Source organism: Exophiala bonariae, assembly GCF_035927105.1.
Source record: "Exophiala bonariae strain CCFEE 5792 chromosome Unknown scaffold_2, whole genome shotgun sequence".
Lineage (NCBI taxonomy): Eukaryota > Fungi > Ascomycota > Eurotiomycetes > Chaetothyriales > Herpotrichiellaceae > Exophiala > Exophiala bonariae.
In genome coordinates this window covers 1789096-1816328 of record NW_027042477.1, presented here as the reverse complement: position 1 = coordinate 1816328, position 27233 = coordinate 1789096, and the positions used below count along the sequence as shown (strand labels likewise).

General features: G+C 50.4%; 10 protein-coding genes across 10 annotated transcripts; 4 read left to right on the top strand and 6 right to left on the bottom strand.

Annotated features, from left to right (window-relative positions):
- Positions 1 to 184: 184 nt before the first annotated feature.
- SUI2 (eukaryotic translation initiation factor 2 subunit alpha) lies at positions 185 to 1182 on the bottom strand (the record flags this gene model as incomplete). The annotated part of the gene is made up of 2 exons (XM_064848742.1): positions 185 to 1036; positions 1093 to 1182. 2 exons carry the CDS (start codon positions 1180 to 1182, stop codon positions 185 to 187), a joined length of 942 nt encoding a protein of 313 aa, XP_064711366.1.
- A 541-nt stretch (positions 1183 to 1723) lies between these two features.
- On the top strand, positions 1724 to 3921 carry LTR84_005169 (uncharacterized protein; the record flags this gene model as incomplete). Its single annotated transcript, XM_064848741.1, has 2 exons — positions 1724 to 2945; positions 3002 to 3921. The coding sequence occupies 2 exons, from the start codon at positions 1724 to 1726 to the stop codon at positions 3919 to 3921; spliced, it is 2142 nt and encodes a 713-aa protein (XP_064711365.1).
- A 915-nt stretch (positions 3922 to 4836) lies between these two features.
- LTR84_005168 (uncharacterized protein) lies at positions 4837 to 6612 on the top strand (the record flags this gene model as incomplete). Its single annotated transcript, XM_064848740.1, has 3 exons — positions 4837 to 4844; positions 5065 to 5669; positions 5717 to 6612. The coding sequence occupies 3 exons, from the start codon at positions 4837 to 4839 to the stop codon at positions 6610 to 6612; spliced, it is 1509 nt and encodes a 502-aa protein (XP_064711364.1).
- A 30-nt stretch (positions 6613 to 6642) lies between these two features.
- LTR84_005167 (uncharacterized protein) lies at positions 6643 to 8328 on the top strand (the record flags this gene model as incomplete). The annotated part of the gene is made up of 2 exons (XM_064848739.1): positions 6643 to 7678; positions 7754 to 8328. 2 exons carry the CDS (start codon positions 6643 to 6645, stop codon positions 8326 to 8328), a joined length of 1611 nt encoding a protein of 536 aa, XP_064711363.1.
- A 383-nt stretch (positions 8329 to 8711) lies between these two features.
- On the bottom strand, positions 8712 to 10022 carry LTR84_005166 (uncharacterized protein; the record flags this gene model as incomplete). The annotated part of the gene is made up of 1 exon (XM_064848738.1): positions 8712 to 10022. The coding sequence occupies one exon, from the start codon at positions 10020 to 10022 to the stop codon at positions 8712 to 8714; it is 1311 nt and encodes a 436-aa protein (XP_064711362.1).
- Positions 10023 to 10660: 638 nt separating this feature from the next.
- On the top strand, positions 10661 to 11737 carry LTR84_005165 (uncharacterized protein; the record flags this gene model as incomplete). Its single annotated transcript, XM_064848737.1, has 1 exon — positions 10661 to 11737. The coding sequence occupies one exon, from the start codon at positions 10661 to 10663 to the stop codon at positions 11735 to 11737; it is 1077 nt and encodes a 358-aa protein (XP_064711361.1).
- A 664-nt stretch (positions 11738 to 12401) lies between these two features.
- Positions 12402 to 13949, bottom strand: LTR84_005164 (uncharacterized protein; the record flags this gene model as incomplete). The annotated part of the gene is made up of 1 exon (XM_064848736.1): positions 12402 to 13949. The coding sequence occupies one exon, from the start codon at positions 13947 to 13949 to the stop codon at positions 12402 to 12404; it is 1548 nt and encodes a 515-aa protein (XP_064711360.1).
- Positions 13950 to 16238: 2289 nt separating this feature from the next.
- Positions 16239 to 19604, bottom strand: LTR84_005163 (uncharacterized protein; the record flags this gene model as incomplete). The annotated part of the gene is made up of 1 exon (XM_064848735.1): positions 16239 to 19604. The coding sequence occupies one exon, from the start codon at positions 19602 to 19604 to the stop codon at positions 16239 to 16241; it is 3366 nt and encodes a 1121-aa protein (XP_064711359.1).
- Positions 19605 to 20268: 664 nt separating this feature from the next.
- On the bottom strand, positions 20269 to 22002 carry LTR84_005162 (uncharacterized protein; the record flags this gene model as incomplete). The annotated part of the gene is made up of 1 exon (XM_064848734.1): positions 20269 to 22002. The coding sequence occupies one exon, from the start codon at positions 22000 to 22002 to the stop codon at positions 20269 to 20271; it is 1734 nt and encodes a 577-aa protein (XP_064711358.1).
- Positions 22003 to 22873: 871 nt separating this feature from the next.
- LTR84_005161 (uncharacterized protein) lies at positions 22874 to 26322 on the bottom strand (the record flags this gene model as incomplete). Its single annotated transcript, XM_064848733.1, has 2 exons — positions 22874 to 26108; positions 26177 to 26322. 2 exons carry the CDS (start codon positions 26320 to 26322, stop codon positions 22874 to 22876), a joined length of 3381 nt encoding a protein of 1126 aa, XP_064711357.1.
- Between the last annotated feature and the right edge of the window lie 911 nt (positions 26323 to 27233).

Genomic DNA, 27233 nt, shown 5'->3' with positions numbered 1-27233 from the left:
AGACTTGGTTGTTCAGTCGTCCATGGTATTCGGCCTGATCGATACCAGTATCAATCGTGTAACTCCTGAAATCGAAAGGTCTCGTCTTGCGGCGACTGGCTGGATGGGCTCTAGACATGGTCGGTTGCTTGTTCGCTCAATTGTCATAATGCGTGTCCTCATTAACGCCATGGTTGTGGGATGCTCATGCAATTTCTGGACCTTCATCACTCTCACTAAGATCCTCATCACCACTGATTTCCTCGTTCTCCTTCGCTCTCTTATCCATCAGTGCTTGTAGTTCGGCATCATCATGTTCAGTCACTGCCTTAGGAGCCATCTTGACTGCACACGAACCACCAGAGGCCGAGATGGTCTGATCGATGTCCTTGATGGCTTCCTCCAACAGTTGGATTCCAAGTTGTTTATCCAGACATTGACTTGTGAGAACATAGTGTGGTGGTGAAACTAACTTAACCTTGACCTGTGTATCAGGAGTGTTCTTGGCCTCGGCTTTTCGGAGAGCCTCTTTGACCGCGTCAATCCCATCGTATTTGAAGCAAGTGACCTCCACGTCGGCACGGACTTTGGTTGGGTGAGGGGTGAGTTTCTTGCTGATGTATGATTGAAATTCCTCCTTGACCACGTCATTGGGAAAGGTGACATCGTCCCAGACGGCAGGGTTGGTGATGGACAGTTTGAATGCATCGTTGGCGTGCCCATACTTTTTGTTCAAAGGCCAACCAATCTCCTCGTAGAGTCTCAAGATTGGGGTCTTCGTCTTTTCGGCAACATGTCGCATGATGGAATGAACTGACTTGCTCTTGTTGTACTTTTCTTCACAGCGACCGATATCTTCGGCAGAGACTCTTCGTTTCGACAGATCGATATATCCCTTCTCTTTGTCCACACGCAGAACCACAACGACCTCATTGCGACCAATTCGGATGAGCTTTTGTATCGATCTGATACGTCTTCGCGAAAGTTCGGAAAGGAGAATCATGCCATCGATGTTGTCGTATTCCAGAAGTTTTACGTACGCACCCATTTCGGCAATCTAGGTGGCGGATGTTAGCAATGTTGACGCAGCATTCAATACCAAATATCACTGACCTGCTTGACATTGACCATGACGAAACTCTCAATTTCGGGATATTTTTCTTCATAGAAGCGACAGTTAGTCAAAGAATCGGAATCTGCCATGATGATGGATATGCGCTGTCTCAGCACAGTTATGGGATGAAGTTTTGCTGAAGAACGAGGCGGTTGTTTGGTCGAAAAATTTGAAAGACTGGAGAGTATTTGAGTCACAGATTGTTTATGTTTGAGGCTACTCGTTGTCGTCGTCGAAGTGGCAGTCTGCCGCAATGTCCCTCGCTGGCATGCGGGACTGCCAAGATTTTGTCGAATATTTGATGGAAGTGGCATTGCAGATGATTTCAGGCAGGTTCACCGAGATCTACACGTGATGATAGGTGACTCAGCAATCTTCCGACACCCGCAACCCCCCGTAACGTGCTGGCTGCCAGTAAAGTGCCCGGAGCAATCCAAGGCTGCTGCTCCGCCGCTTGCCCAGTGACACTACCACCACTGCCAGCCTTCGACATCCCCCCTCCACTGCATCTTCCACTGTTCACACACATTTGTCCTTGGGACAAATCATGTGGATGCGCCTATTTTGTCTGTATACAAACCCTCTCCTTTAGATATCCTTTGGCTTCATGGAAAGCTGCATTGCTGTGCAATGTCAGGGCGCACCATTGGAGGTGGACGAATCCTAGGTAGCGGTAGATCACTTGGTCCTCCACCACCTCCCCCCAAAACGTCTTCTCCTTTACCGGCCCATGTCTTGTCACCCTCTGCTTCCACCCTGTCCTTGAACACCACCGGCAGTGGAAGTTCCACCCCGCCGTCATCCGACCCTCAGGACATTGCTTCTCGAGTATCTCTTGATCATGGAGGTCCTGATCTGGCTTTGGCAGCCGCCGCCGCAGGGGACCGAATGGTTTGCCCAATATGCAACGAGGAAATGGTAACATTGTTACAGCTGAATAGACATCTTGACGATGCACATAAAGAGATAGAAGAAGAGCAACAGGATGAGGTTAAAGATTGGTTCAAGCAACAGATGGTCAAGGCTAAAAAGTTCCAACCCTTGGCTGTTTTGAATCAGAAATTCAAAGGCCTGGATGTTTTTGAATCAAACCATGATATGGTACGGAGTAGTACCCCTACCCCTCGAATGAATTCCGTTCCCAGAGAGGTCCAAGAGTCTAGAACTGCCACTCCTCCACCTCCACCTCCCAAACCCGTCCCGGCAGTCATCGATCCAGACGATATCATCAACAAGCAACATTGGCAGAAAAGGAGTGGGTATGACGCTTGTTCAGATCCTACCTGTGAGAAGAGACTGGGGGCCACCACAGGCGTTGTCAACTGTCGAAATTGTGGAAAACTCTTCTGCGATGAACATACCATGTACCAAATGAAACTGTCAAGATCAGCACAGCATGAGCCCGTAAGGGGGATGTGGTATCGAGTCTGTGAGACCTGCTACAAGAGCCGTGAAGGTTATACGGACAGACATGGATTGGAAAGAGATAGAACAAACCTGTTCGCCTCCGTGCGCCAGTCAAATTCCAGCCAGAGACAAATGGAGGTATCAAGACTGGAGAAGAGGCTTTCCAAACTGACTCAATTGCTTGCCAATCCGCCTGATGAGATCCCCCAAACTGCTACGAACAAAAGGTGGTCTTTATCATGGGGCCAGAATGATCCTCGAAAGGCACTCGAACAGACAATTGTCACTTGGCAAAATGATGCGGATGTTGCTAGGTGTCCATATTGTCAACAAGACTTTACTCAATACACCTTCCGACGACACCATTGCAGGACATGTGGTAAAGTGGTTTGTGGAGATCCAGCGACAGCCTGCTCGGTTGTCCTGGGTCTCAATGTTGCTACCAGTAGGTCATTCCTGACCTTTCTTCTCCTTGGTCCATCTTTACTGATGTAATGACAGCTAACAAGCGCCAATTCATTGCAGAAAAACCCGCTCCTGACAACACTATTGCTCTGGACATTCGACTTTGTAAAGAGTGCAATCACACAATTTTCTCTCACCGAGACTTTCAGGAATCACTGTCTACCCAAGCTACTGCACCATTTACTCGTGCGTACAACAATCTAATCCAATTTGAACGGGGTATTCGACTCTTGATGCCAAAGTTTCAGAAACTGCTTCAAGCACTTCAAAATCCCGACCAACCACCATCTTCCAGCCAGATTGCTGATGCATCTCGGACACGAAAACGATTAATGGAGTCTTTTACCCAATTTGATACGGCTGCTCGTCGAATTCGTGATATGCCTAGCTCATCACCCACTCAGCTCAAATTACAGAAGGCAATCCACCAAAATGCCAGTCAATTCCTTCACCTACACATGCTACCTCTCAAATCCTTACCAAAGGTTCTCAAACATGCCACACCACACGGAAACTCGTCTTCAAAAATCGACCCCAACAATCCTCGTTCCACCCTAGCAGTCCTGAATAGCAATCACATGCGACATGACAGCTCATCGAACCTCTCTATAGCCTCGTACGCTTCATCTCGTGTCTCAGAACTCGAGGCGGAAGAGAAATCCCTTCGCGAGCGACTCATCGTCCTTGAAGAGCAGAAATTCATGGTGCAGGAAATGATCGCGGACGCAAATCGAAGGAGAAAATTCGACGAGGTTGCCGCATTAGCTGGCAATGTGGAAGACCTAAGCACCGAGATTGACGGGGTGCAAAAACTGGTGGACAACCTAAGGGGAGAGTTCGAGGGTGTCTACTCCCACGGAGGGCTTGGTAGTGGCGTCAATAGCCCTCAGAGAGTGCCGAGTAATGCGGGCGTCGGAGGCTCTGGAAAGGCCAAGGCCGTCGTCGAGAATGGATGATGTTGTCCTCGCTGTTGTCTTCCTTCAAGGTTCTAGCCATTAGTTTTGCAGTTATTTTAGCATCAATTGAGCGTTGCTTTAGATGAAGACCATACCTTTCCCTTATCTTGGATAGTAGTAGAATGAAGTGAAATGTCAATTTGTAGGTCTCTGAGGTTGCCCTTTCTGTCCGTATTGAGTATGTGTTAGTCGGTTCTAGGGTATGTAGATACCTAGGTACCTATTCTATCTAAGGTACCGAGCATCCGTACGGTGCCGTAATAGGCTTGGTACGGTGGGTCAGAAGTGCCTCCTTGGTGCAACACTCGGCAAATACTGTGAAATAGATGCCTGCAAACTCCCGATCTAAAGCTATCACCGAAGATCACTCGGATTCCAGAGCCGATGAGGGATCAATATCGTCGTTACGGAAGGCACCGTTCACCAGTGGATCTATCGATCGTATATAATAATGCTACCTTGCAACTCTGCCTTCCCACCCGGCTCTACTCGAAGTTGCCGAACGCCTAATGAGCACCCCAACCTTTGTAGCCAGGACGATGTGTTCTCATTTCCGCTGCTGGTCGAAAGGCCGCCCGCTGTTGGCGCAAGGCTTGTCTTCATCACTGACATGGCCGACAAAGGCCTCAGACGGCCCACCTAAGCTATAACAGTGTTGAAAATCCTGCCTAGTAGGTTTATATTGAGCAAGTAATTGTTCTGTTCCGTCTGCAATCGATATTGGGGATTTTGTACGTTCCTTTCATGTCATTAATGTCGAAAGCATCATCCAATGACAAGCAAAAGGGATATGAATCGCAAGTGACAGAGGAGGCACTTACACAGATGCATGGGCTCAAATACCAGGTCAACCTAAGGAGGTTGTTTTAAGGTGTTGTCAGTATGTCCGGAAGTGTATGATGATGCCCCTACGGAATGTATCCGTCAAATATTCGAGATCGCAACAGGGTCGCAAATACCGCGGGGTACAGCACTAGACCTCACACCTGTTGGGATCATCCGGTTGGGCACGACGGTTGCAACGAATGCATTACTCCAAAGAAAGGGAGAGAGAGACGCTCTGCTCATCACTAAAGGTTTTCGCGACATATTAAGAATAGGAAATCAAGCATGGCCGCACATTTTTGATCTCTCTGTCCAAAGGTTGAACAAGCTATACGATGCTGTTGTGGAGGTGGACGAGCGCGTCACCATCGAAACTTTTGCCGAGGATCCAGAGCCACAGCCAGTCGATATCACTCAAGATCCTCAGCTCAGAATGGGGCTCACCGGGGAGCCTGTACGTATTATCAAATCGCCTGACCTCGACATGGTACGAAGAGACCTACACGAGCCTTGGAACCAAGGCTATCGAGGTATCGCTGTTGCAATGCTGCATTCATACACGTTCCCGCAACACGAGTTGGAGGTTGCACAAGAGGCAAGAAAGTTTGGTTTCCGTGTGGCAGCGTCATTTGAGCTCCAGTCTATGGCAAAATTGGTGCCTTGCAGTCAATCTGCCGTTGCTGATGCATACCTTACTCCAGTCACTGACGAGTACCTTACAAAGTTCCGAAAAGGGTTAAAAGGCAACCTTGAAGATGAGCAAGCTCAGAAACTTTTCCTCAATCAGTCAGACGGAGGATTGACTTCATTCACCAAATTCGGTGGCCTTCGAGGTATCTTGAGTGGTCCTGCTGGCGGTGTCGTTGGCATTGCAAAAACATGTTATGATCCTATCAGCGCTACGCCATTGTTGGGTTTCGATAGTGAGTTAGCTACTATGTAAAACTTAACCTTTACTAACATACGACAGTGGGTGGTACAAGCACAGACGTTGCACGTTATGCAGGTTCACTTGAACATATCTTTGAAAGCACGATAGCCGAGGTTACCATTCAAACACCACACCTTGACATCAACACGGTCGCGGAGGGAGGCGGATCTATCCTCTCCTGGGAGAATAGTCTCTTCAAGGTCGGACCCAGTAATGCCAGGGCTGACCCTGGACCGGCCTGTTATGGTAGAGGAGGGCCTTTGACAGTCACAGACGCCAGTTTTCTCCTCGGGCGCATCATTCCGGAGCTCGATGCTAGACCTCTCAACTTGGACATCGTGAAATTCAAGTTCACAGAACTTACAGATGCCATTAACAAAGACAAAGACGGGGATGTTCCTCTTTCTATCGAGGACGTAGCCCTGGGATTTCTTTGCATTGCCAACGCAAGCATGGCTCGTCCAATCCGGATGTTGAGCGAGGGCCGAGGATTTGAAACCTCCGCACATGATTTGGCTTGCTTTGGCGGTGCTGGAGGTCAACATGCTGTCGAGGTCGCGCAAGCGCTTGGCATTCATCGGGTACTGATACCTAGATACTCGAGTATCTTATCTGCTTATGGAATGGCCCTTGCCGATGTTGTTGTGGAGAACCAAGAACCTGACTCAAGCACTTTCGATCCCCTGGCTATAAAACATCTGGAAGATCGACTTAACAGATTGCAGAATCAGGGCCTCGAAGGGCTTATCAGCCAAGGCTTCAGCCCAGAACAAGTAGAACATGAGATGTTCTTGAACATGAGGTATCAAGGCAGCGACACTGCGTTAATGGTAGAGTCCCGCGTGACATATCTGGGTTCGGCAAGGCATTTATCGACCGCCACCAACAAGAGTTTGGCTTCACACAACAGAGAGACATATTGGTGGATGATGTAAGAGTTCGCAGCATAGGAAAAGTCGGCGGAAATGAACTTGAGCAATCCCATCGACGAACTACGAAGGATTCAAAGCTCGCCGCCAGGAACTCCAGCGCAAGCCATGTCAACTCGCCAAGTCTACTTCGAAGGCCGCGGCTGGACCGAAGTTGGAGTATACTACATGGATATGCTCCATGTCGGAGCCCGGATCCTCGGACCTGCTGTGATAGCCGACAAAACTCAGACTGTGGTACTTGACTCTACAAGCGAAGCTATCCTGTTATCTGAGCATCTAATTCTTGATGTCCAGGATACGTCGAAGCAGCAGCTCCCTGATAATATTGTGGATCACGTCCGGCTGAGTGTCTTTGGTCATCGTTTCATGAGTGTTGCTGAGCAGATGGGTCAGACTATGCAAAAGACCTCAGTCTCTGTCAACATCAAAGAAAGGTTAGACTTCTCCTGTGCAGTCTTCTCGTCAGATGGTGGACTAGTGGCCAATGCACCTCACATTCCGGGCCACTTAGGTTCCATGAGTTATGCAATCGCCTATCCAGCACGACTCTATAAGCCGGGTGAACTGAAACCGGGAGATGTCCTGCTCAGCAATCACCCTTGTTCAGGTGGGGCGCACTTGCCGGATCTAACGGTAATCACACCAGTATTTGACAACGAAAGTAATCCGACTGAGATTCTCCTTTTCGTTGCCAATCGAGGACATCATGCTGACATTGGCGGTACCCAACCTGGGTCTATGCCTCCTAATTCAACAGAACTCTGGCAGGAAGGAGCGGCGATCGAGTCATTCAAGCTGGTCAAAGAGGGCGTCTTTGATGAAGAAGGTTTGATCGACATTCTCTACGAGATCCCCGGTTCTTATCCTGGTTGCAGCGGCACTCGAACGCTACGCGACAATATCGCCGACCTCAAAGCAGCTATATCTTCCAACAAGCGTGGTATCCAGCTCATCAATGCTCTAATACAGGAGGACACGTGGCCTGTGGTCAAGTTCTACATGGACGCGATACAGAACAATGCGACTGGCAAAGTTATCAAAGGATTTGGGAATTATGAGACTATAGCCGGTGGATCATGAGCCGGGGCTGACTGGGAGGGCGAGAGTGGCGTTCATACTCACGTTACGAATACCCGGATCTCAGACCCCGAGATCTGCGAAAGGAGATATCCGGTCCTCCTGCAGGAGTTTTCGATCCGTGCCAACAGTGGAGGAGGTGGTCTACACCACGGCGGCGAGGGGTGCATACGGGACATTGAATTTCGGCGACCCATGCAAGTTTCCGTACTGTCAGAGCGGCGAGTCATCCCGCCTTATGGCATGGCTGGAGGAAGTGAAGGCAAGAGAGGAGTTAATCTTTGGATTCGCAAAGATCCCGAGGATGGGACGTGTCGGACAATCAGCTTGGGAGGCAAGGCAACGACCTTTATGAACGCAGGTGACAGGATCATTGTGATGACTCCTGGTGGGGGCGGGTACGGAGAGGATCCCAATGCAACCCCTTGCCGGCAAATAGTTGGTGCATCCGCATCGGCGACAAGTTTGCTGGCATACATGGTCCAATCCGTGCTCAGGGAAGCGTTGCTGAAAGAAATGCGACTGCGACGGGCAATTGACGCAGGCATGTTAGACACGTCCAGTCTCTCGCGAACCATAGCCTATGATGAGGATGGCAGGCATCAGAGTACTCCATCTGTATCGAACCTTCCATTGCACTAGCTGACCACATGCTTTCTGACCAGAATGGCTGGATGTTATAGTTGTTGATTTGTAGTCTCGCGGGAAGGAGTGCTTGTTCCCCCAGCGTCAACGCAGCCATTAGCGTCTTTCGTTTGCTTCCAGCCGTGTCGAGTAGAGCCCAATTCAACTCAACTCGGGCGAGAAAATGGGGTTTGCATATTTATTGCAAGTATTTGGTACTCTATCCGTAATCCAGCACACGTCTCATTGGCCGCCTGGGTTCAAACATATCAAACAGGTATCATAACTTCATGACGCATTATGTGGATAACACTACTTAGGCGCATATGACATGCTCAATAGTAGGATCGCCGGATCCTGACCCACTCCATAGTTCATAGTCTTGCGTACTGCAGTTGACTTCAGGCGTCTTCTCTCTTCTGCCTTCTTGCTTCGAGTAGCACAGCTTTCAGTAGGGCTTCGTTAGCCACGCGCACGACGTTGGCGCCAGAGTTGGGCTGTAGCGTGGAATCTTCGTTGTCGTGATTTCCTTCACCCTCGCTGTCACATGTCTCCGCGGCTTTCAGGGCGAGTTTCAATCGGCCTTCACTGGAGATGGCGAATGCGGCGGAGAGGATCCGTGAGATGCGCATTGGGGGTTCGGGTTCGGGTTCTGGCTTGTTGTCGTCTGTTGTTGCTGGTGCTGTTGTTGGTATCGCTGTGGCATCTGCAGGAGTGGGTTCTACATTGTCTTCTGTCTGATCTGCGGGGTCTGGATCTTTGGGTTTCTCGTCTTGGGAGAGCGGAAGTTTTAGCCCGGTCCTTTCGTATATTGATTGTTTGAGCACGTCGAGAACAGTTTCCGTCGCATTTTCCTGCTGCTCGGGCTCGTGGCGATCGTGATTCTCGGCCCTCTTGTCCGGATCAATACGACTTATCGCTGCCAGTATAGTCTCACTAGGCACTTCGACGTCAAGCATCTTCAGGCTCGGTGCAATGGGCGCGGAGAAGCTGATGGAGATTTTCATCATGCCGAGGACGGCCTTGATATCCAAAGGCAACTGTCGCTCTGAAGTAGTCCGTGACAAGCCTGTATGTATGGTGGATATGTATTTGGCAATGGTGGATTGGAGGAACTGAGGTGGAAGTTTTAAGGCATTGATCTCTTTTATGGCAAACATGTCTGACAAGTATGACTGAAATGCCTTGAATGCAGAAGGTGAAGCTTTTGCCAACACGATGCCTTGATTGTCTGGTTTAGTTTCGGTCGTCCGTGGGGCTGGAGGTCTAAACGCTGAAAACCTGGGCCGCTTCGTAGAAGTCTCGGGTTGGGCGGCGGCGAATATGGCGAATTTATAGGTCGTTTTGTCGTAAACTAAAGACACCAGTAATCCTTGCTCCAGATTAATCTTGTCGTCGTCGGTCATCTCCTCACGTTTGCGCTTTTGCTTGACGATGGGCCGCGTTCTTGCCTCACGTCGGGTGCCTCCTGATAGTCTTGTCCAAGTACATGCTCGCAGTCCACCGAGTTTCTCTTTCTCTTCCTCATCTTCGTATCGGGGTCGTTGGCGATCAATGAGGGAGTTGTGGAGGATTTTGGCATGCTGGTCAAGAGCAGAAAATGTGGTGGATTGCGAAGAGGATGGTGGAGGAGCGAGAAGTGAGTTTAGTGGTGTGCTCAGGGAGGGGATGGTGTACAGTATCCATGATGTGTCGTAGAGTGAGTCGTCCATATCATTTCATTTCTCTCCACCCTGGGAGATTGTGGAGGGAACCGCCAGTATGGTGTTTGATGTTCAAGTCACTGTTCCAGGATCCAAATCGTCAATCGCAAAGTTGCTACACAAGCTGGAGAGACGCGTTGAGTGGAAGTGCGGGGGACGCGTCGGGGTACCACGTGATTTGGCTCCAAATCGCACACTGACTACACGGACTTAAGAAAGGGTATCTCTCCAACTAGGCCTCTCAAGGGAAGTGTGAATCCCGAGATCAAGTCCTAATCTCCAGAAGGTGAGCTTCATCGTCAACCACCATTTCGTCCCTTCCACCTGATTACATCGTACATGTAACGGCTCGGAAACATATCAACACTCCGGAACAACTTCTTTCCCGCATCACAGCAAGATGTCGGAGAGTTCTAATCAAGCATCACTTGATACAGGTAGGCCAAAAGGAATTTCCACGGTAGGTCGCCAATATGGAATATGGAATCATCGGGACCATGCCGCTCGATATATAGAATATGTCGTAACCCCAGGGAAGATGCCAATCTGAGATTTGAACTCGAGACGCTTTGCAAGCAAAATAGAAGTACTGGCCGTCAACAGCCCTCGAATCTGGTAAGACAAGATTCATCAGATCTCAAACAACAATGGCAACTCCCACGCACGACGCAGCGATGCTCGTCTCCAAGGCAGGGCGACTTTCTATACAGAAATTACCCACGCAAAGCCCCGGACCAAACGAGATTCTCATTGACGTCAAATCCATCGCTCTGAACCCAGTGGACTACTACATGCGAGACTCGGGCTTCCTTTTGCAGGACTATCCAGCCATCCCAGGCTCCGACATAGCCGGAACGATCGCAGCAGTAGGCGCCGATGTACCCCAGTCCTCGAGAGGCACGCTTCTCAGATCGGGCACTCGTGTTGCCGCCTATGCAGTGTCCATCTACACACAAGGCAAGCCCTCATACGGCGCGTTCCAGACCAAAGTCCTCGTTCCTGCCGATAACGTCACCCCACTCCCAGACACCATCAGCTTCAACCAAGGCGCTTCACTCCCCATGGCCGTGGTGACCGCCTGGTCCGGGATCACAACCCTCGACCTGTCCTACGATACGAAAATCAATACCACCACGACGACCACCAAAAAAGGTCTCCTAGTCTGGGGCGCAGCAAGCAGCATCGGGCTCGCGACCGTGCAAATCGCATCCAAGACGCTCGGCCTGACCGTCTATGCGGTCGCCTCGCCGCGACACGCCGAATACCTGCAATCCCTCGGCGCCGCCGCAGTCTTCGACTACCACGGCGCACCCGCCAGCGTCGTCACACAAATCATAACCGCCGCACGCGCGGCCAACGTGAGCCTGGACCTCGCATTCCACGCGACGGGCGACCTGCAGTCGGCGCAGGAAGTCATCGCGGCCTTTACCAGCGATGGGGCGGACAAAGGCATCGTCGCGACCGCGGTGCCCATGGACGCGTCCTCGCCGATGACAGAGGGCGTCGACACGCGCTTCATCCTCCCGCCGCCGGTAGAACAGGGGCTGCGCGACCGGCATTTCGCGTTCGTGTTCGCGCGCTGGCTGTGCCCAGCCCTGGACAGCGGCGCGTTCATCCCTGCGCCTGAGACGCACTCCGTGCCTGCTGGCCTGCGCGGGTTGGATGTCGCCCTGGATCGGCTGAGGGAGGGCGTCAGTGCGCTGAAGTTGGTCGTTGAGTTGTAAGGTTTTGGTTATTTAGGGGAGTGGCCATGTGGGGATGAGTTAATTGATTGGTTTCAGTGACATTTACCCACCCGGTGAGGTCGTATGTTGGCGCTATGCTATATGATGGTTTTTGAAGCTCGTATTGATCTTCTCCAAGACCATGTGAAGGAAGAAGATGACGTGTAAAGTAGCGAATGTCTTTCTAAATAATCATATCTGTCGTGAGAGAAGGGAGAAATCTTTCAACCCCGCTACCTGGTTTACCAAAATAGCCATACCTAGTTATTTATTCATTCAATACACCTCATCAAGTCGTCAAATCAGCTTTCAAAATCACAGACATCCATCCCAAGTTTTTGCCTCCTTGCCAGTCTAGCCAGTCTAGCCTCGCTGTTGTCCATCTTTTGACGTGAGCCACAGTCTCGCAGTAGTAGTGAAAGAGATAGCCGATCCCACATCTGTAAGTCCCAACCTGATCATTCCAATTCCTGCCAAGTCGTCATACTTGCGTATTCCCATCCTATAATCCTGGGGTATTCAGAGTCCGTCATAATTTCTCCCACCCAAAGTTTTTCCAAGTATATTGCCCTCCCATTTCATTTCATTTCGTTCCCTTTCCATAGGTCTCTCTCTGATCATGTCGAGCGAGTCTAAATTGAATTCGTTTCCATCCATTCATTCTTCACTGCCTCAACCTTTTGACAATTGGTCTCATGAGCCGACTGCGGTCATTATCCGCATCTAATGCGACATGTCGCTCATCGACCTCGATGGTTGCATTCCCCGGTTGTAGAGACGTGGTACCTTCAGACGCTCCGCCTTGGCGACGAGTACCACTCCAGGCTCCCTTCCACATGGCTAGGGATTTCTTTTCACAAAGAAACGATACCGAAGCTCGTGCTCGGCTGCCACGCGATTCAATCTTGTTGCCTTCCTCTTCCTCTTCTTCACTTGTGTCTGCATCAGGATCATCCTCTTCGCTGTTGTCCTCGTCTGATACATGGATATCATTCAGACTCCTCGTGCTTCCATTCCTGGTCGTCGTGGGGCGAGTAGGATTTGACCCATGTTTACTCTGGAGCTTTTGCTTTTGCGGACTTTTCGCAACGAAAGTCCGTCCATCTGGAAGGGTTATTCTTTTGACGGCTGGTTTGCCTTCTTCAAGATATGCGAGAAGATTGTCAATGGACACGGTACTAGAGCTTGAGCCCAACAAAGATAAAGTCCCCAGACAGCTCGAATCGGATCTGATGGCCAGATCTGTGATCGTTTCCGGCGTCTCGGTGGTTGTGGCATGTGATGTCAGATTGAATAGAGAATCGAGCCAAGTGAAGTCTTCTCTCGTTTTGAGCGAAAGAGACGAGCACTGCTCCAGGGAGAGTTTTTCCAGCCTCACAAGTCTCTCCCTGTTTCCAATACTACTTGTCGAGGAGTAATACTGACCCAACCACTCAACGAATTCACGATCCACACCCAAAACATTTCTCAGAACGAGTTGCCTCAATCGAGGATTCTGCTCTACCCACTTGCGTAGCTGGACACTTGTAATCCCCGCTCTCTCAATGGTTAATGTCTCCAAGGTTCTCAGCTTCAGAGTTGCTGCGTGCTGATCACCTAGACCGGCCAATGAATTCCAGATGGGGCTGCCTTTTAAGAAGATTGGTGATGTCCAATATCGTGCTGGGAGGCAAGTGTCGTGCAGATAAGGATGGGAGAAATTGAGGTGAAGATTTTGGAGGTTATCGAATGATGTAGCGAGAAGATTTGTCAAGTCCGGAGAAGTTAGCTCGTAGAGGTGTAGACTTAAGGTACGAACTTTGGACAGCGCAGAGGTCGACAATGCAGAGCATGCTAGCTTGTTCTGAAGAGCGAAAAGCTGCTCTCGATACTGAGCTGGGGTCAATTTCGGCTTCCGTGGTCTTGAAGATCCTGATTTTGTGGATGATTCGAGATATTTGATAGGTAGTTCGGATGGAATGGTGATTTGGTGAAGTGTAGATGTGCCATCGTATATGTCTGGATGGTCGTTGTCATCGAGGTGAAGAGAGTTGAGGAATGTCAACAGGCCATAGATACGACGGGGTAAGACCGCAAGGTGAAGTGTTTGCAGAGCTAGTGTCGAGGTGGTGAAGTTCTCCTTACATGTCTGAGAAAAGGCAAGGATGTTGGAGATTGGTAGGTAGACTAGTATCTCATGAAGAAGCTCTGGTGGGAGGGAAGACAGAGACATTTTCAAGTCACTATTTAAGGGCGACGGTCAAAAACGACTATTTGAGACCAAGATGGCGTTGACAAGACATGTTTTGATGAGTGTAAAGGTCGAAAAGAGATCAAAATGTATAGTACGGGTTGGTCGCCCTTGAGTTCAACAAATTAGAGGGGAAGGACTCTGTGTTGTTCTCTCTCGAGGTAGAGAAGAGAAGGGGACATGAATTGGCAAGCACTACTGGCCTAGTAATGGGTTCACGAATCATGAACATTGTCCAAAGATCTTTTGCACGACGGGAGCTGACGTGGGAAGACCTGAGAGAACCCGAGAAACAAGAGTTTTTGACGCAAGAGAAGACGATGGGTCCCACGAAGTCCACGACAGAGGAAGGAGGACCCAAGCTGCTGGGACTGGGACAAGGTAGGGCATGACTCCACTCAGTAGGAGGCAAAAAGACGGGGGGAACAGTCAGTCCTTTGCATGATAGGGTGATCAAAGGAGTCTCTGGATCCAAGGGACGGCATGAGTACCGAGCCGTTGGAAAAGGCCGGTCAGTGGGTTGGGGATCTCGATCCCAGAACTTGAGTGAGGTTTAACCTTTTGCCAAAAAAAAAGACAGAGACGTGGCCGGGGTTGACGGGATGAGTTTAGTGACCAACTTGATAAAGGACACCGGCGTGGGTCCAGACCGGCCCAAGAATTCACTAGAATGGACTCGGTACATTTGACGTGTTGTTTTGCACGCTATAGTAGGCGCAAAGAACGGTGTGGCCTGTGGTTCGCATTCGGTAAATAATCGGATACGACAAGAAGGATGCCCGAGAGAACTCCAAGTGGCTCCCAGAAACTCGAACTCGAATTTGAAGCTGCAAGCTGCAGTGCGTGGAAATTTGAGGAACCAGACCCAAGAACTCGGATCGCTTCCACACGGCTGAGGGTGTCCATGTATCGTCCAATTGATCCCCTGGATAAAGAGGCACTGACCGGGGTCTCACTGATTCAGCTGCAGAACTGCTGCAGAATCCCCTTCAAGCGGGAAAGCCCCCGAGAAATTAACACGTCGAGGACGACTGAGTTTCCATGAGAAATCTCTCTGCCCATGTGACGGTTGCAAATACGGGTTGACCATGGGACCATGGCTGAATTCAATTCGGCGGCAAAGAGCTCCGGACGTACTTCGTAAGAATCATGGTGGGTGAAAATGGCTTGAAATTCGGAGAAATCAACAATCTTCAGCATCATGCAGCAGCGTCCTTTTACGGAAGGACGTTAGCCCTTTGAGCCATGAACCCTTTGCCTTTTGCCTCCTCATGATGCCATACGAGCTACGGATAGTCTGTCTGGAGTAACACTACCGGCACGGTCCAATGTCCCGAGAGACCATGTTAGATTTGGAGGCTCCGTTCGCAGGGACTCCCTCCGTCTTCCACGCGAATGGATACCAATACACACCTGCAACCGACACCTCGTCAAATATCCGACATTGACGCCGACATTACCACTGCTCACTGCTGATCATTCGTCTAGAGCAATGTGGTTGATGCTCATTTGTTCGGATCACCAGCTTCCGCCATCAGACGCCCTTCCGAATGAGAAGGGGCACAGGGCACAGGCACAGGCACAGGCACAGGCACAGGGCACGCCGCTCGGGCTCTGGCCTCTTTGTCTTCTTTGCCTCATGTCCAAGTCGCTGCTTCTGCAACGACTGGCCTTCCGTGGAGATCGACATCTGTTCTGTGCTGAGGCGTGCTCCGTGCTGAATCAATAGAAATCTATCAATATCGATATAGGTAGTACAGTCCCACATCGTTCAATCTACATGTGTCCATGGCCCCAGTCTATTCCCACTACCGATCTATCAAACACATGCCACAGGCCTCTAACTATTGAGACCTTGTGCTTGGATCTGTGTTTCCATGCGCGAACCCGTATCCGGACCTAATGTAGTGGGACCACTTGACACCGCTTTCTGGTACCTGACTATTTGGGCCCATTCCCCTGCAGAAGATCCAGGTACGCGGAAGCAATGCCGTGTAACCAGTGCAAGTCAGCCACCACTGTCCTTGGACCCATCTTCACGATGCAGACTACGCTACCCATGAGTTGGTCACCTCACTGTGGTCCGGATACAAGGCTGGTCCAACTGATAATAGGAGCTGTTTTATTTTTTTTGACGAAGCGGATCAAGTACACAATTCATTACCTAGGTAATCAAGACACGGCACACGACTACTTCAGACCCAAGTCAGGTCAGGCCATGTCATGCCAGGTCATGCTATATGGTAGCCCCTGATTCAAATATCCCCACCCTCAAAGACTCAACCAGATGTCACCCTCGGGCTCGTCAACTTTCTCATCCACCGACATCGACACTTCTATCGTGATCGTCCTGTCAGTGTCATACGCAGTCTCAGTCTTGGCCGCAGCCTCGCCATCCTTGCCTTGAGGGGCGGTGTTCAACGTGTTACCAATGGGTAGGTCTTCACTCTGACACTCATCCCCATCCAGAACCTGTCTTCTATTCGCACGAACCAAAGATGCACAACCTTCAGCCATCATTTTCAACTGACTTTTGCGGCCCTGCAAGACACGCCCCCAGCGCGTTCGCCAAGCCCTTTGAATCGTCACTGCAACTCTCGAACTCCTTGATGGTCCAAGCAATCTGGAACACAGAAATGCTAATGCCGCCATGACAAAATCCTGATCAAAGATGTGTGTTCGGTTCGATGACGAAGATGAAGGTGAGAACAGGCCTGCAAATTGATCGCTGCATCCTAGACCCCTGAGTCGTTCAGACAGATGCTTGCAATCGGTTCGTCGGTGGTTGCCGATGATGTGTTCCTGATACTCGTCCACAATGCTTTCGAACACCAGCCCATCAGCGAAACTAGTTGTCATATTGCTGACACTTATCTCCCTCTTACGGGCAATGACTTGCGCCCAGGAAACCAACAATGTTCTATACCTGGAGCATCCATCTTCCTCTCCCACCAAGGCGTTGGTGAAATATACTTGACCGCCACAATCCATGCCACTGTTTGAGCGACCAATTCTCTTGATTTCTCGTTCGACGTCTTCCCAGTCAAGAAGCCCTCCTAGCCCCCACTTGTTCGTCAATCCCCAAAGAAGTCTCACGGTCTTCTCTCGAAATCCGTCGACGATATCATCAGCTGCGATGTCGTGTGTCAGGGCTGCCATGCCTTGGATGTTGTATAGTGCATCCAACGCCACCTGCACATTGTGAATCTTGGTGGCTCGGCCTAGACATGGAAATTTGAGTTGTTGAGACAGGGGCCGTCCGGGCCGGTTCTGTTGCTGTTCTGCTTCCTCGAGTGGAGAGTCATCGCCTGAAAGAAGGAGCACCTCAACAAGTCTGGTCAGCCGTACTCCGTCTCGTAGGTCCACCGCAAGGTTCTGTATCCTGTAGTTGTACTCTTCAAGAGGATGCTGGACACGGTAGACGCTATAACCTACGTGCCCGAGTGCTCGAGTCGGATCCCCCGCGCTGGGATTAAGCATCTGAAACAGTGCTTGTATTAGACTGAGAGATGACTTGTAACTTGACGATAATTGAAACAGACAACCACCGATTGGCGCAGCGTCCAACAACTTGATCAGCATCAGACTTCGAAGCATAGTCCGCTGGTACGACCACGATGCATGTGCCGTTGAGGACGAAGACGTTGCCTCATCGAGCTCTCCATCCTCATTGCGAATCAAGAATATTTCGATGAACCGTCGCAACGACTGACGCACACGATTCATTCGGGGTTCCTCATCGCAGGTACTCGCACCACTTCCCTCCTTCCTGCTCCTCGCTGCCGCCGCCCTTGGCGACGCAAATCGCGACGCACCACCACACCTCCGACCGACGACGGCTTCGAGCGCGGCCGTCAAGCACCCGAGTTCATACGTCGTCAGCCACAGGTCCGTAAAGGCCTTGCGCTTGCCGACATCGCAGCTCAACTTGGCCGCGCCCGCCGACCCCTCCACCGGCGCACGGAATGCACCGTACATCAGCGCGGCCTGGAGCCGCTTGAAGAGCAATGCACTCTCCGCGTTGCCGTACATCTCGAGCAGGCGCACGCGCAGCATCCCGCCGTCTGCGCCGGCTTGCTCATGATCCGCTGGAGGGTCGGACGTGTCGAACAGGCTGTTCACGAGCTGTGTCATGGCGATTTCCTGGTGCTGCAGCCAGTTGTCTTCGTACATGGATGGCGTCACGAGGTTCTCTGTTAGGACCGGATATGTTTGGGGAGCAGGGAGTGGGAGAACAGATTCGTTCTTGATCATGGCTGTGGGGACGACGAAGCGGCTCGGGACGCTCGCTTTCTTCGAGACGACCACTTGTTCTTGTCGCAGCTCTGGTACTTTGGGTTTGGGAGGTGGTGATTTCTTTGTAGTGGGAGCTGCATCCTGTGCGGTGCGGGCTTTCAGCCCGGCGTTCCAACTGGTCTTGACACCCACGTTGCTGTTGTGTATCGGTCGCTCCGCTGCCTTGCTCAACGAGCTCGTCGTCGGCGCGAATAGTCTGCTGGAGTGCCTGACGGGCTCCAGATTCAAGCTCAAGCTGGCCATACTGTCCGCCAGCGATCGGTGTTCCACACTCAGGTTCTTCTGCACAACACCCGATATTCTCTTCGCCGGCTTCATGCTCTCTTTCTTCTTCTCCATTTCTACCAGTCTTCCCATCCGACTCTGACCGGGTGGGACATTTTCCTTCCCGGCTCCTTGTCCTAATCTATCCTGTACCACAGCTGATTCCTGCACTGGTCTAGAGACAGTCTGCAACGGTCCGCCCATTCGCTTTGGCGAAGCCGCTATGACGGACTGTCGACGTGCGGGTGCCCGCTTCTTCGCCATCTGCGCCGCGATGCCGGTGAGCTCGGAGTCTGGCACATTGGCTGCTTCGACGATAGCACGGGTATCGAGGTCCTTGATCGGACTGAAAATGCCCATGTACATGCTCGGCATGGTCGTGTCCTCGTTCGGGATGTAGATCGTCCCGCGCCGCGCAGGCTTCAGGATCGTCATCGTAGAATCCATCGCCGGCATCGTCAAGTCCATGTCTTCGGGCAAAGGCGCCAGACACGGCTGCTGCAGATACGGTTGCTTCTGAGTCTCGTTCCTCGCGCTATCGTCTCTCATGGCCGGCCGTCGCGGTGGAACCTGAGATATCCGCCGAGACTGGCTCTGCCTCTGAACCGAGCGAAGGTTCGAAACATCCTCTCTGACTAATAGAGGTCCAGCGACCTCGACCTCACTCGAAGAAGGAGGAGGAGGTTGCATAAAAGAAACACGATGCTTGGGCCGCTGCGGCGGCTGGGCCATCACGCCTCGTTTTGCAGGCACAGTCAGCGTGTTGGCAGGAGCAAGTCTTGTTCCGACACTTCGAACCGCATTGTCGACATTGTCATCGTCATCATCATAAATCGTGAATCCCAACCCACCATTCCCCCCCTTCCTTCCAACATTCGTCCTCCGCGGCTTCCCACCCATCAACGACGACTGTAAGCTCGCCTTCGCCGGTACCTGGGGCTTGGGCCTCCCAAACGCCGACGTGAATTCAATGTTGGTTGTCGTGTCATCACCGCCGGGCAGATCGTTGAACAGTGATTCTCGCCATGGCCGTCGCGACACGCCTGCTGACGCGGGCACCGGGCACGGCGTCCCCATTGATTTAAGTAGTAGTCTGGCCCCTACGTTCCGTTTCGTTTTATGCGCGAGAATCAAATCGTCCGAAGAAGACTTCTCATGTCTTGCGATCGATCTCGAGTCCGGGTTTCCAAGGTTACTTGTTCTGCGTATTCTGCGTGTAGACTTTTTTAAGCATGCAGGCGTGGAGTTTTATGCTGGTGACTCGCTCATGCGTAGGTAGGTAGTCTATGTCGCGTTGAGGCTGGTTTCAATTATTAGTGGTAAGGTTCAAGGTTGCTGGAAAGTCCAAGTTCTCAAGCGAACTTGAAAGGGAGTCATGTGTTGCCCGGACAACGCGGGTTTCCAGGCGCGTCGTGGACGCGTTCCTGGCCACCCACGCCCACCAGCGACCATGAGTTTTGAGAGTCTTATTATCGAACAGAGCGAACTTTTCTTCAAAGGTTGTGGGGTAAATACTAGGGCCTTCTGTTGAGTTGATGTGTATGTACGATATGCATTTCATTTTATACCTTTGCAATATCTAGTATCTCGGGAAAAAACGCCAACGCTATGCAAGCCATTTGAAGAAGCCATTATGCTCGGGCGCCCAAGGGCTCTTCCTCATTCCATTCTTAACTAGAGATCCGTCCTTCTCATTCATGCGAGACTCCTTCTTCATGTTTCCATTAAAATGCACATATATTTACAACTCATCTCTGGTGGGGAAATGGAGATCCCAAGAGCGAGGTGGGACGGGAAGCCCGATCCAGTAGTTCCACAGGCGGTTCATCTCCATGACGAGGATGGCCGCGAATTTCAAGGGCATGTCCCGCCAGCTTTTCAGGACCATGATGTAGGTGCGCCACACGAGATTCCACTCGTCCCAGAACTCTTCGGACAGGGTTCTCGGTGGAAGGACAGGTGTTTCCGGCGCGTAGGTGTCTTCGTCGAGGTCGAAGTCGTCCTCATCATCGTCTATCACATCGGAGGCTTTGGTAAATTGTTCTTTGACCTTGGGTAATGGCCCGTTACTGTAGAGGACGCTGTTGTCGCCTGTGTTGATCGCATATCGGAATCTCTGGATAGCATCTAAACTGTGACTAACACGGCCGAGGGTATTGACCAGTGCGACAAGTTCGGTTCTTCTGAGATGTGGGTTTTCGCCATTCTTCTTCTCGTCATATTCGAATAGAATCTTCAATGCAGCACCGTAGCCTGCAGTCTGCACTTTACCCCATAGTCGACACTTGTCACAGCCAACACAGTCCATTAGACGAGACACATTGCGGAATCGATTTCGGAAATCATCCTTGAGATCAATCATGAACGGATCTTGAAACATGATTGACTCATCGAACGTGCTCGGACCCGCCGCCGCTTTGCCTGCCAATTCAAGAACTTTCTGTTTCGTTTCGTAGTCCTGGTCGGGATCTCCAGAGCAGAATGTGTACGACTCCAGGTGTTTCCTGACTTTAGCGACCGCGCGAGTCAAGATGGCATAGTTGAAGTAAACATTTGACAGTCTTTCTGGGAATCCGTGGAGCCTTTCCTTGTAGCAGTCGACATTGCGCACCCATTCTCCGGTTGTCTGATTGAAGAAATCCCAACACAGATGGGTGGAGATGGAAGCATGCATACCGCTGACAATACGGTAGAATGCTCTCTGTTCCAGACACTCATCATCCAGAGGGTAGAGATCATCCTTGGAGTCCACGTTCTGTCGACCATATTCCTGGAAGATATTCTTCAAACTCTGCGCCGCTTGGAGAGGCTTTGAAGCGAGGGTTGCATGCCTGGGCACTTTTGTAGAAAAGCAGTTTTCCTTGTATATCGAATCCCAGACCTGGCGGGCTCCCATTCCAGAGTAGCCAGTATATCTCTCGGTATTGTGAACAAGACTGACGTAGTCGCCTTTACTCGTCGCACCCTCGTCTTCAGGGATACAGTAGTCTCGCTCGTCGCACTCATCGTCATCTTCAAGGACGCAACTTTCGTCGACGTTCTCTCCAAGCTGATACTGTAGTGGACGGTCTTTAGGTCTCTCTCGCTGCAAAGCCCTGGGAGGATGTTTGGCCTTTGCACCCTCAAGTTTACTCAACTCTTCGGCTCTCCATATCATGGGGATTTCGCTTTCATCTTCTATGGTGTCCACCGCGCAAGCGCGGTTTCCACACATGGAGTTTTCATCGCTCCAGAAAGGACATACTTTGTTGTACAGATTCAGTCTATAGTAGGCGAAGAAGTCGGTCCGTTGAGTCAACTCTTCTAGAGCAGGAGCCAGTTGGGCATTTAATTGCTCGAGGTCAGAATATGAGGTGCATGCATCGGTAACGATTGAATTGGGGTCTATAGCGCATTGTGGTTCGGCTCGAATGCAATGAGGTCGGAGGAAGAGGTAGAGGGTGAGAAAGAAGGGTGATGCGTGTTGCAGGCGCATATTGGCCGGTCTGAATGAGAATGTGGCGGAACGGCGTACGGGCTCAAATGGAAAGGATCATGCAGGTATTGTGCATGAGAGAGAGAGCGTGAATGAGGACGAATATGAATATTGACAAAAGAATGGCATGCAGATTGTGAAGGAACGAGAAAACGGAAGGCAGTAGGGAAATAACCATCAAGGCCATAAAGTGTTGATTGAGGATTAATCAATCTGGCCACATTCCCTCAAGTCCCTCCGCAGTTAATGTTCCGCATAAAAAATCGACGTCAGGGTCAGGGTCAGGGTCTCAGGGCAGATTCAGATTTTGGGTTATTAAGCACTGATTGGGACGGGACATGAACAAACTGGCTGAAAATAGCAACGTTGCCTTCAGGTTTAAAGTTGTGCACAAAATCATGCTCATCATCAGCCACTTCGACTCTCAGGCAGGCTGGAGAAGATCAGCTCAACCAGATGTCATGACACTGAGCATTCCTTTTTTTGCCGCTGGGAAGAGGACACAATGCATGATCATCAGTTGTCTATCTAGGCATTCGCAGACAATCACCCTATTTCTTTCCAATCTTCACTAAACAAAAAACAATCTCACGCCACCCACGTGCCCCGAAGTTTTGAGCCTGAGTGTGCCTAAGCTCGCCGATAAGCATCCCTACAGGTCCATTCCCAGGCACTGTGGCTGTGCCCCCCGGCTCAATTCAATTGAGTACAACTTGGAGGTACGTACCTACCTAAAGTAGAGATGGTTGTAGACAGTTTTCCATTTTATCATCCAAAGTCATCAATTCTATGTCATGGCCATGTATATTTACCTCATTCATCAAATCCTGATGCCACGCTCATGTGATATACAAGTGCCCCAGTATTGCCTTTACCAATCAATTCTTCTCTGTGCTGCAACGGCCACAGTCCGTGCTGCGTTGACATTGCCGGTACCTGGCATCGCTCCCATGGTGCGGGAAGCCCTCAACCCTTTATTGAGGCCGAGTTTTCTGTCCAGACTCTCAAATGGTTTGGGGCCTTCTTCCTTCTTGACCACCCATTTGTTCGTCCCAAGAACTGCATCCATTTCCTGCACTGGGGGGAGTTTCAGATAAACCAAACCATCTTCCCGCTCTTCTGCTTGAAAGGTTGCGATCGACATGCTCGTATCATTGGAACATGATCCTGCACCGGCTTCTTTCTTGTCAAAGTCGACCTCTCCATTCAACTGGAAATTTCGTTTGTGGTAAGGACAACTGACATAAAGCTTGCTGTCCTTGCAGTCCGGTGACGAGGCTTCTCCAATCAAGCCGTCAGAAAGTCCAAAGGTCCGTTTGTGTGGACACATTTGTTGAGTCGCGTAGTATTTGCCCTTGACCTTGAATACTGCCAGCTGGGTATCACCTCTGATCACTGTCTGAGACGATCCAGTGTCAATATCCTGGAACTTCTTGGCTTCAACCATTGGCTGCCACGTCAGACTTGTCCATCGTGTGCCCTTGAAATCATCAAGGACCGAGTCTTGTGCCCAATATGCTGGTCTCAGTTGTCCTCTTTCCTCAACTTTCTCCACGGCTGGTTCTTGGTTTTCGGATGAATTGGCAAACTGTTCAAATGCTTTCCGTTTTTCTGGGTCGTTGACCGTCTCGGTCCATTCACAGAAGAATGTACCAACGAGTTCTTGCATCTGTTTCTCCAGTTCTGCACAAATGCCCAACTTGTCCTCGAGTACCACCTCTCGAAGATATTTGATACCTTGAGGAAGTTGCTCCACCCACCGGGCAGTTCTCTGCAATTTATCCGCGGTTCGGATGTAGAACATCAGATATCGGTCCAAGATTGGAACCACATCATCAGGAGGGACGTCCTTCGCCAGAAGTTCAGAATGCCGGGGTGTGGCGCCTCCATTACCTCCCACAAAAATGTTGAACCCCTTTTCCGTGGCTATCAGGCCAAAGTCTTTATTTTGTGCCTCTGCACATTCTCGCACACAACCAGAAACACCACCTTTGATCTTATGTGGTCCACGGATGGATTTGTACCGTTCTTCCAATCGAATGGCCATACCTACTGAGTCGCCAATACCGAAGCGACACCATGTCGTTCCCACGCATGATTTGACCGTTCGAAGTGATTTGGCATATGCGTGACCTGATTCCATACCGCCAGCGACAAGTTCACTCCAGATGTTCAGCAGGTCTTGCTTTTTTGCACCGAACAGATCAATACGTTGACCACCAGTGATTTTGGTGTAGAGATTGTATTTCTTTGCAACTTGTCCAATGACAATCAGCTTATCCGCACTGATCTCTCCACCCGCAATACGAGGCACAACCGAAAAAGTACCGTTGCGTTGAATGTTTGCAAGATACTTGTCGTTGGTGTCCTGCAGTCCACGGAGAGGTTTGTCTAAAATATGTTTGTTGAAAGAGCTTGCAAGAATGGAGCCGATCGCAGGCTTGCAGAATTCACATCCCAGACTGTTTGGATCGGTCCCAACTTCTTTCATGACTTCGGCGAGACTCTGAAGCTTTTTGACATAGATGATGTTGTAAAGGTCAGCTCGTGAATAAGGAATGTGGGGGCATAGGTGATTCAAGACTTCGTTGCCCATTTCTTTCATCGTCTTGTTGAAAATTGACTGTACCAGTGGCATGCAGCCACCACAGCCTGTACCGGCTTTGGTACATGTTTTGACTTCGCCGATGGTCTTGCATGAGCCGTTCTTTACCACTCCAGCAACGTCGCCTTTGGTGACGTTATGGCAGGAGCAAATCTGGGTATCATCTGTCAGATCATCTCCATCTTCCTCACCATCCTTGGATGCTCCAATGATAAATTGCGAGGGTGGCACATCCAAAGCCTTCTTGTTCTTAACCATTGGCACCAGCTTAACATAGTCCTTGGTATCTCCAATCATCATACCGCCAAGCAGATATTTACCGTCCATGGTGAACAAGTATTTCTTGTACACGGCCTGGAATGGATCCTTGTACGTGAGTGCCTTGACAGCAGGTGGTGGTGGTCCATCGAGCAAGGATTTGACTCTGGTCTGTCCTGCACCTTCCTTCCTCTCTTCTCGCTTGACATGTCGTACCGGAAGGTCCTTCGGTCCGTCCCTATCAGCGAAGAAATCACCAAAACTGGCGACTTCCACTCCTAATAGCTTCAACTTGGTACTCAAGTCTGGTCGTTTGAATATTCTCGGAGCATGCACTTTAGCCTGGCTGAGATTGAATGAAAGGACATCGGCCTGTTCAACACCAGGGGCGATCAACCCAAAAGTCTGATTCTCCCAGCTTGCGCATTCGCCAATGGCATAGATATTGGGATCACTTGTCCTCAAATCATTATTGATGACAATGCCACCACCTCTGTCAGCGCATTTCAAGCCAGCCTTTCGAGCAAGCTCGTCCCTGGCTTTAATTCCGATGGCAAACATGACGCATGTACAATCCATTTGTTCGCCATCCTCAAAGATGATCCCTTTGACGGCATTGTCCTCGGTTGTGAGAATCTTGCCAACACGTTTGCTAAGCATCACATCCAGACCCAAGGCTCGAACCAGTTCGACAACCATACCGCCAGCATCCCCATCCAGTTGTCTTGACAAGACCCATCGATTTCTTTCAATGAGCTTGACCTTTTGAAATTCTTCAAGGTCCATCATGGCTTTGGCAGCCTCGAGTCCGAGTAAACCACCTCCCACCACGCATCCTGTCGTTCCTTTGACCGTGGAAGAAAATTGTATCAGCTTCTCCAGGTCTTCTATGGTTCTATAGACGAACACTCCCTTTGCATCATGGCCGGGCGTATGCTTTGGGAGAAGAGCGTCCGATCCCGTCGCTAGCACTAGAATGTCATACGAGACTGTATCGCCTTTTGAAGTGACGACAACCTTTTCTTGAGGTTTGATTTCAGTGACGAGTGTGTTGAGGTGATAGCTGAAGGAGGTGCCTTCATGGTCTTTGTACCATGACTGAGGGTTGAGGTATAGTGATTCAACTTGTCGGTGCTGGAAAAAGCTCGTGAGGCCAACGCGATTGTATGCGAGATGGGGTTCTTCTCCAATAACCACGACATCATATTCCTTGCGCTTTGCATCGAGTTTCATCAATTTCTCGCTGTGGCGGCAATAGTTAGTTAACAGCTCTCAGTACTTCAAGTCACGATCGGCTTCCACAGCACTTACACGAAAGCAACACCGACCATCCCCAGTCCAACTACAACAACCTTCTTCCGCTGCTCAGTGGATGCCGCTGGTACATCGTGAACCAGATCTGCACCCTCTGGCGCACGACTAATCGCCATGCCAGGTGATGATGTCGCCCAAGACATCTTCAAGAAGGTCAATTCATGTGGTGCGTGAAGAACCTGTGGTAAATCCGAGCAACACGATTTCGAAGCCTACGACGAGTGAAATGTAAAAAGAACGAGACACAGTCACGGATTCGTAGAAATCACGAGCAGAACTAACATAAGAAGCAGAGAAAAAGAAATGTTTGATCCCGGAGATGTGTTGATACCATACAATCTGAATGACATGAGGAATATCTCCAACCCAGCCAGACGCCACAGCCACCATTGTGATCTGATTGAGACCATCGAGTCCGCGGATATTCAAGCCATTGTTGTTTCGAGGACCAACAGAAACGAACCAAACCCACCTTATCAGCGAGGCTCTGTCACCCAACGAGAAGCGATAGAGATGGGCATTGATCGGCCATGATGGTCCGACCAATGGATAAGGCCTCATTGTCATGTCATGGCTTTGGTGTGTCATATACTTCAGGGCAGCAAAGACGATCAATCGAGATAGATGGGGTCCGGTGTGGTCCAGCACTCGGTACTCTGTACAGAAACTGCTTTGTTGGGATGTTGCTCTGTAGGTACCTTTCTCCACGGGGCAGCAGTCGATGTCTATTGTGGGTGAAGGCGCTGTATTGTTGGTCAAGATTGGTTTCCTCCAAGATAAGAGAAAAAGCTGGGGTGGGTTTGGCCGCAGAAATATTAGTGGTTGATAGAGCGACTTGCGATAACGTCGTCTTGGCTAGATCTCCATCTGGTGGCATGCGTGAATTGTATTGTCACCCTGTATTGTCATGGGAATGATTTATCAACATACCTAGCTAGTTTATTTGGTTGTCAGGTGAAGGTGCCGTCCAAAGGCCCTATTCTCTTTCCCCGTCTCAGACGCAAGAGTAACTCGAACACCAAAATTTTGATCATCATCCATGCCTTCATCATGT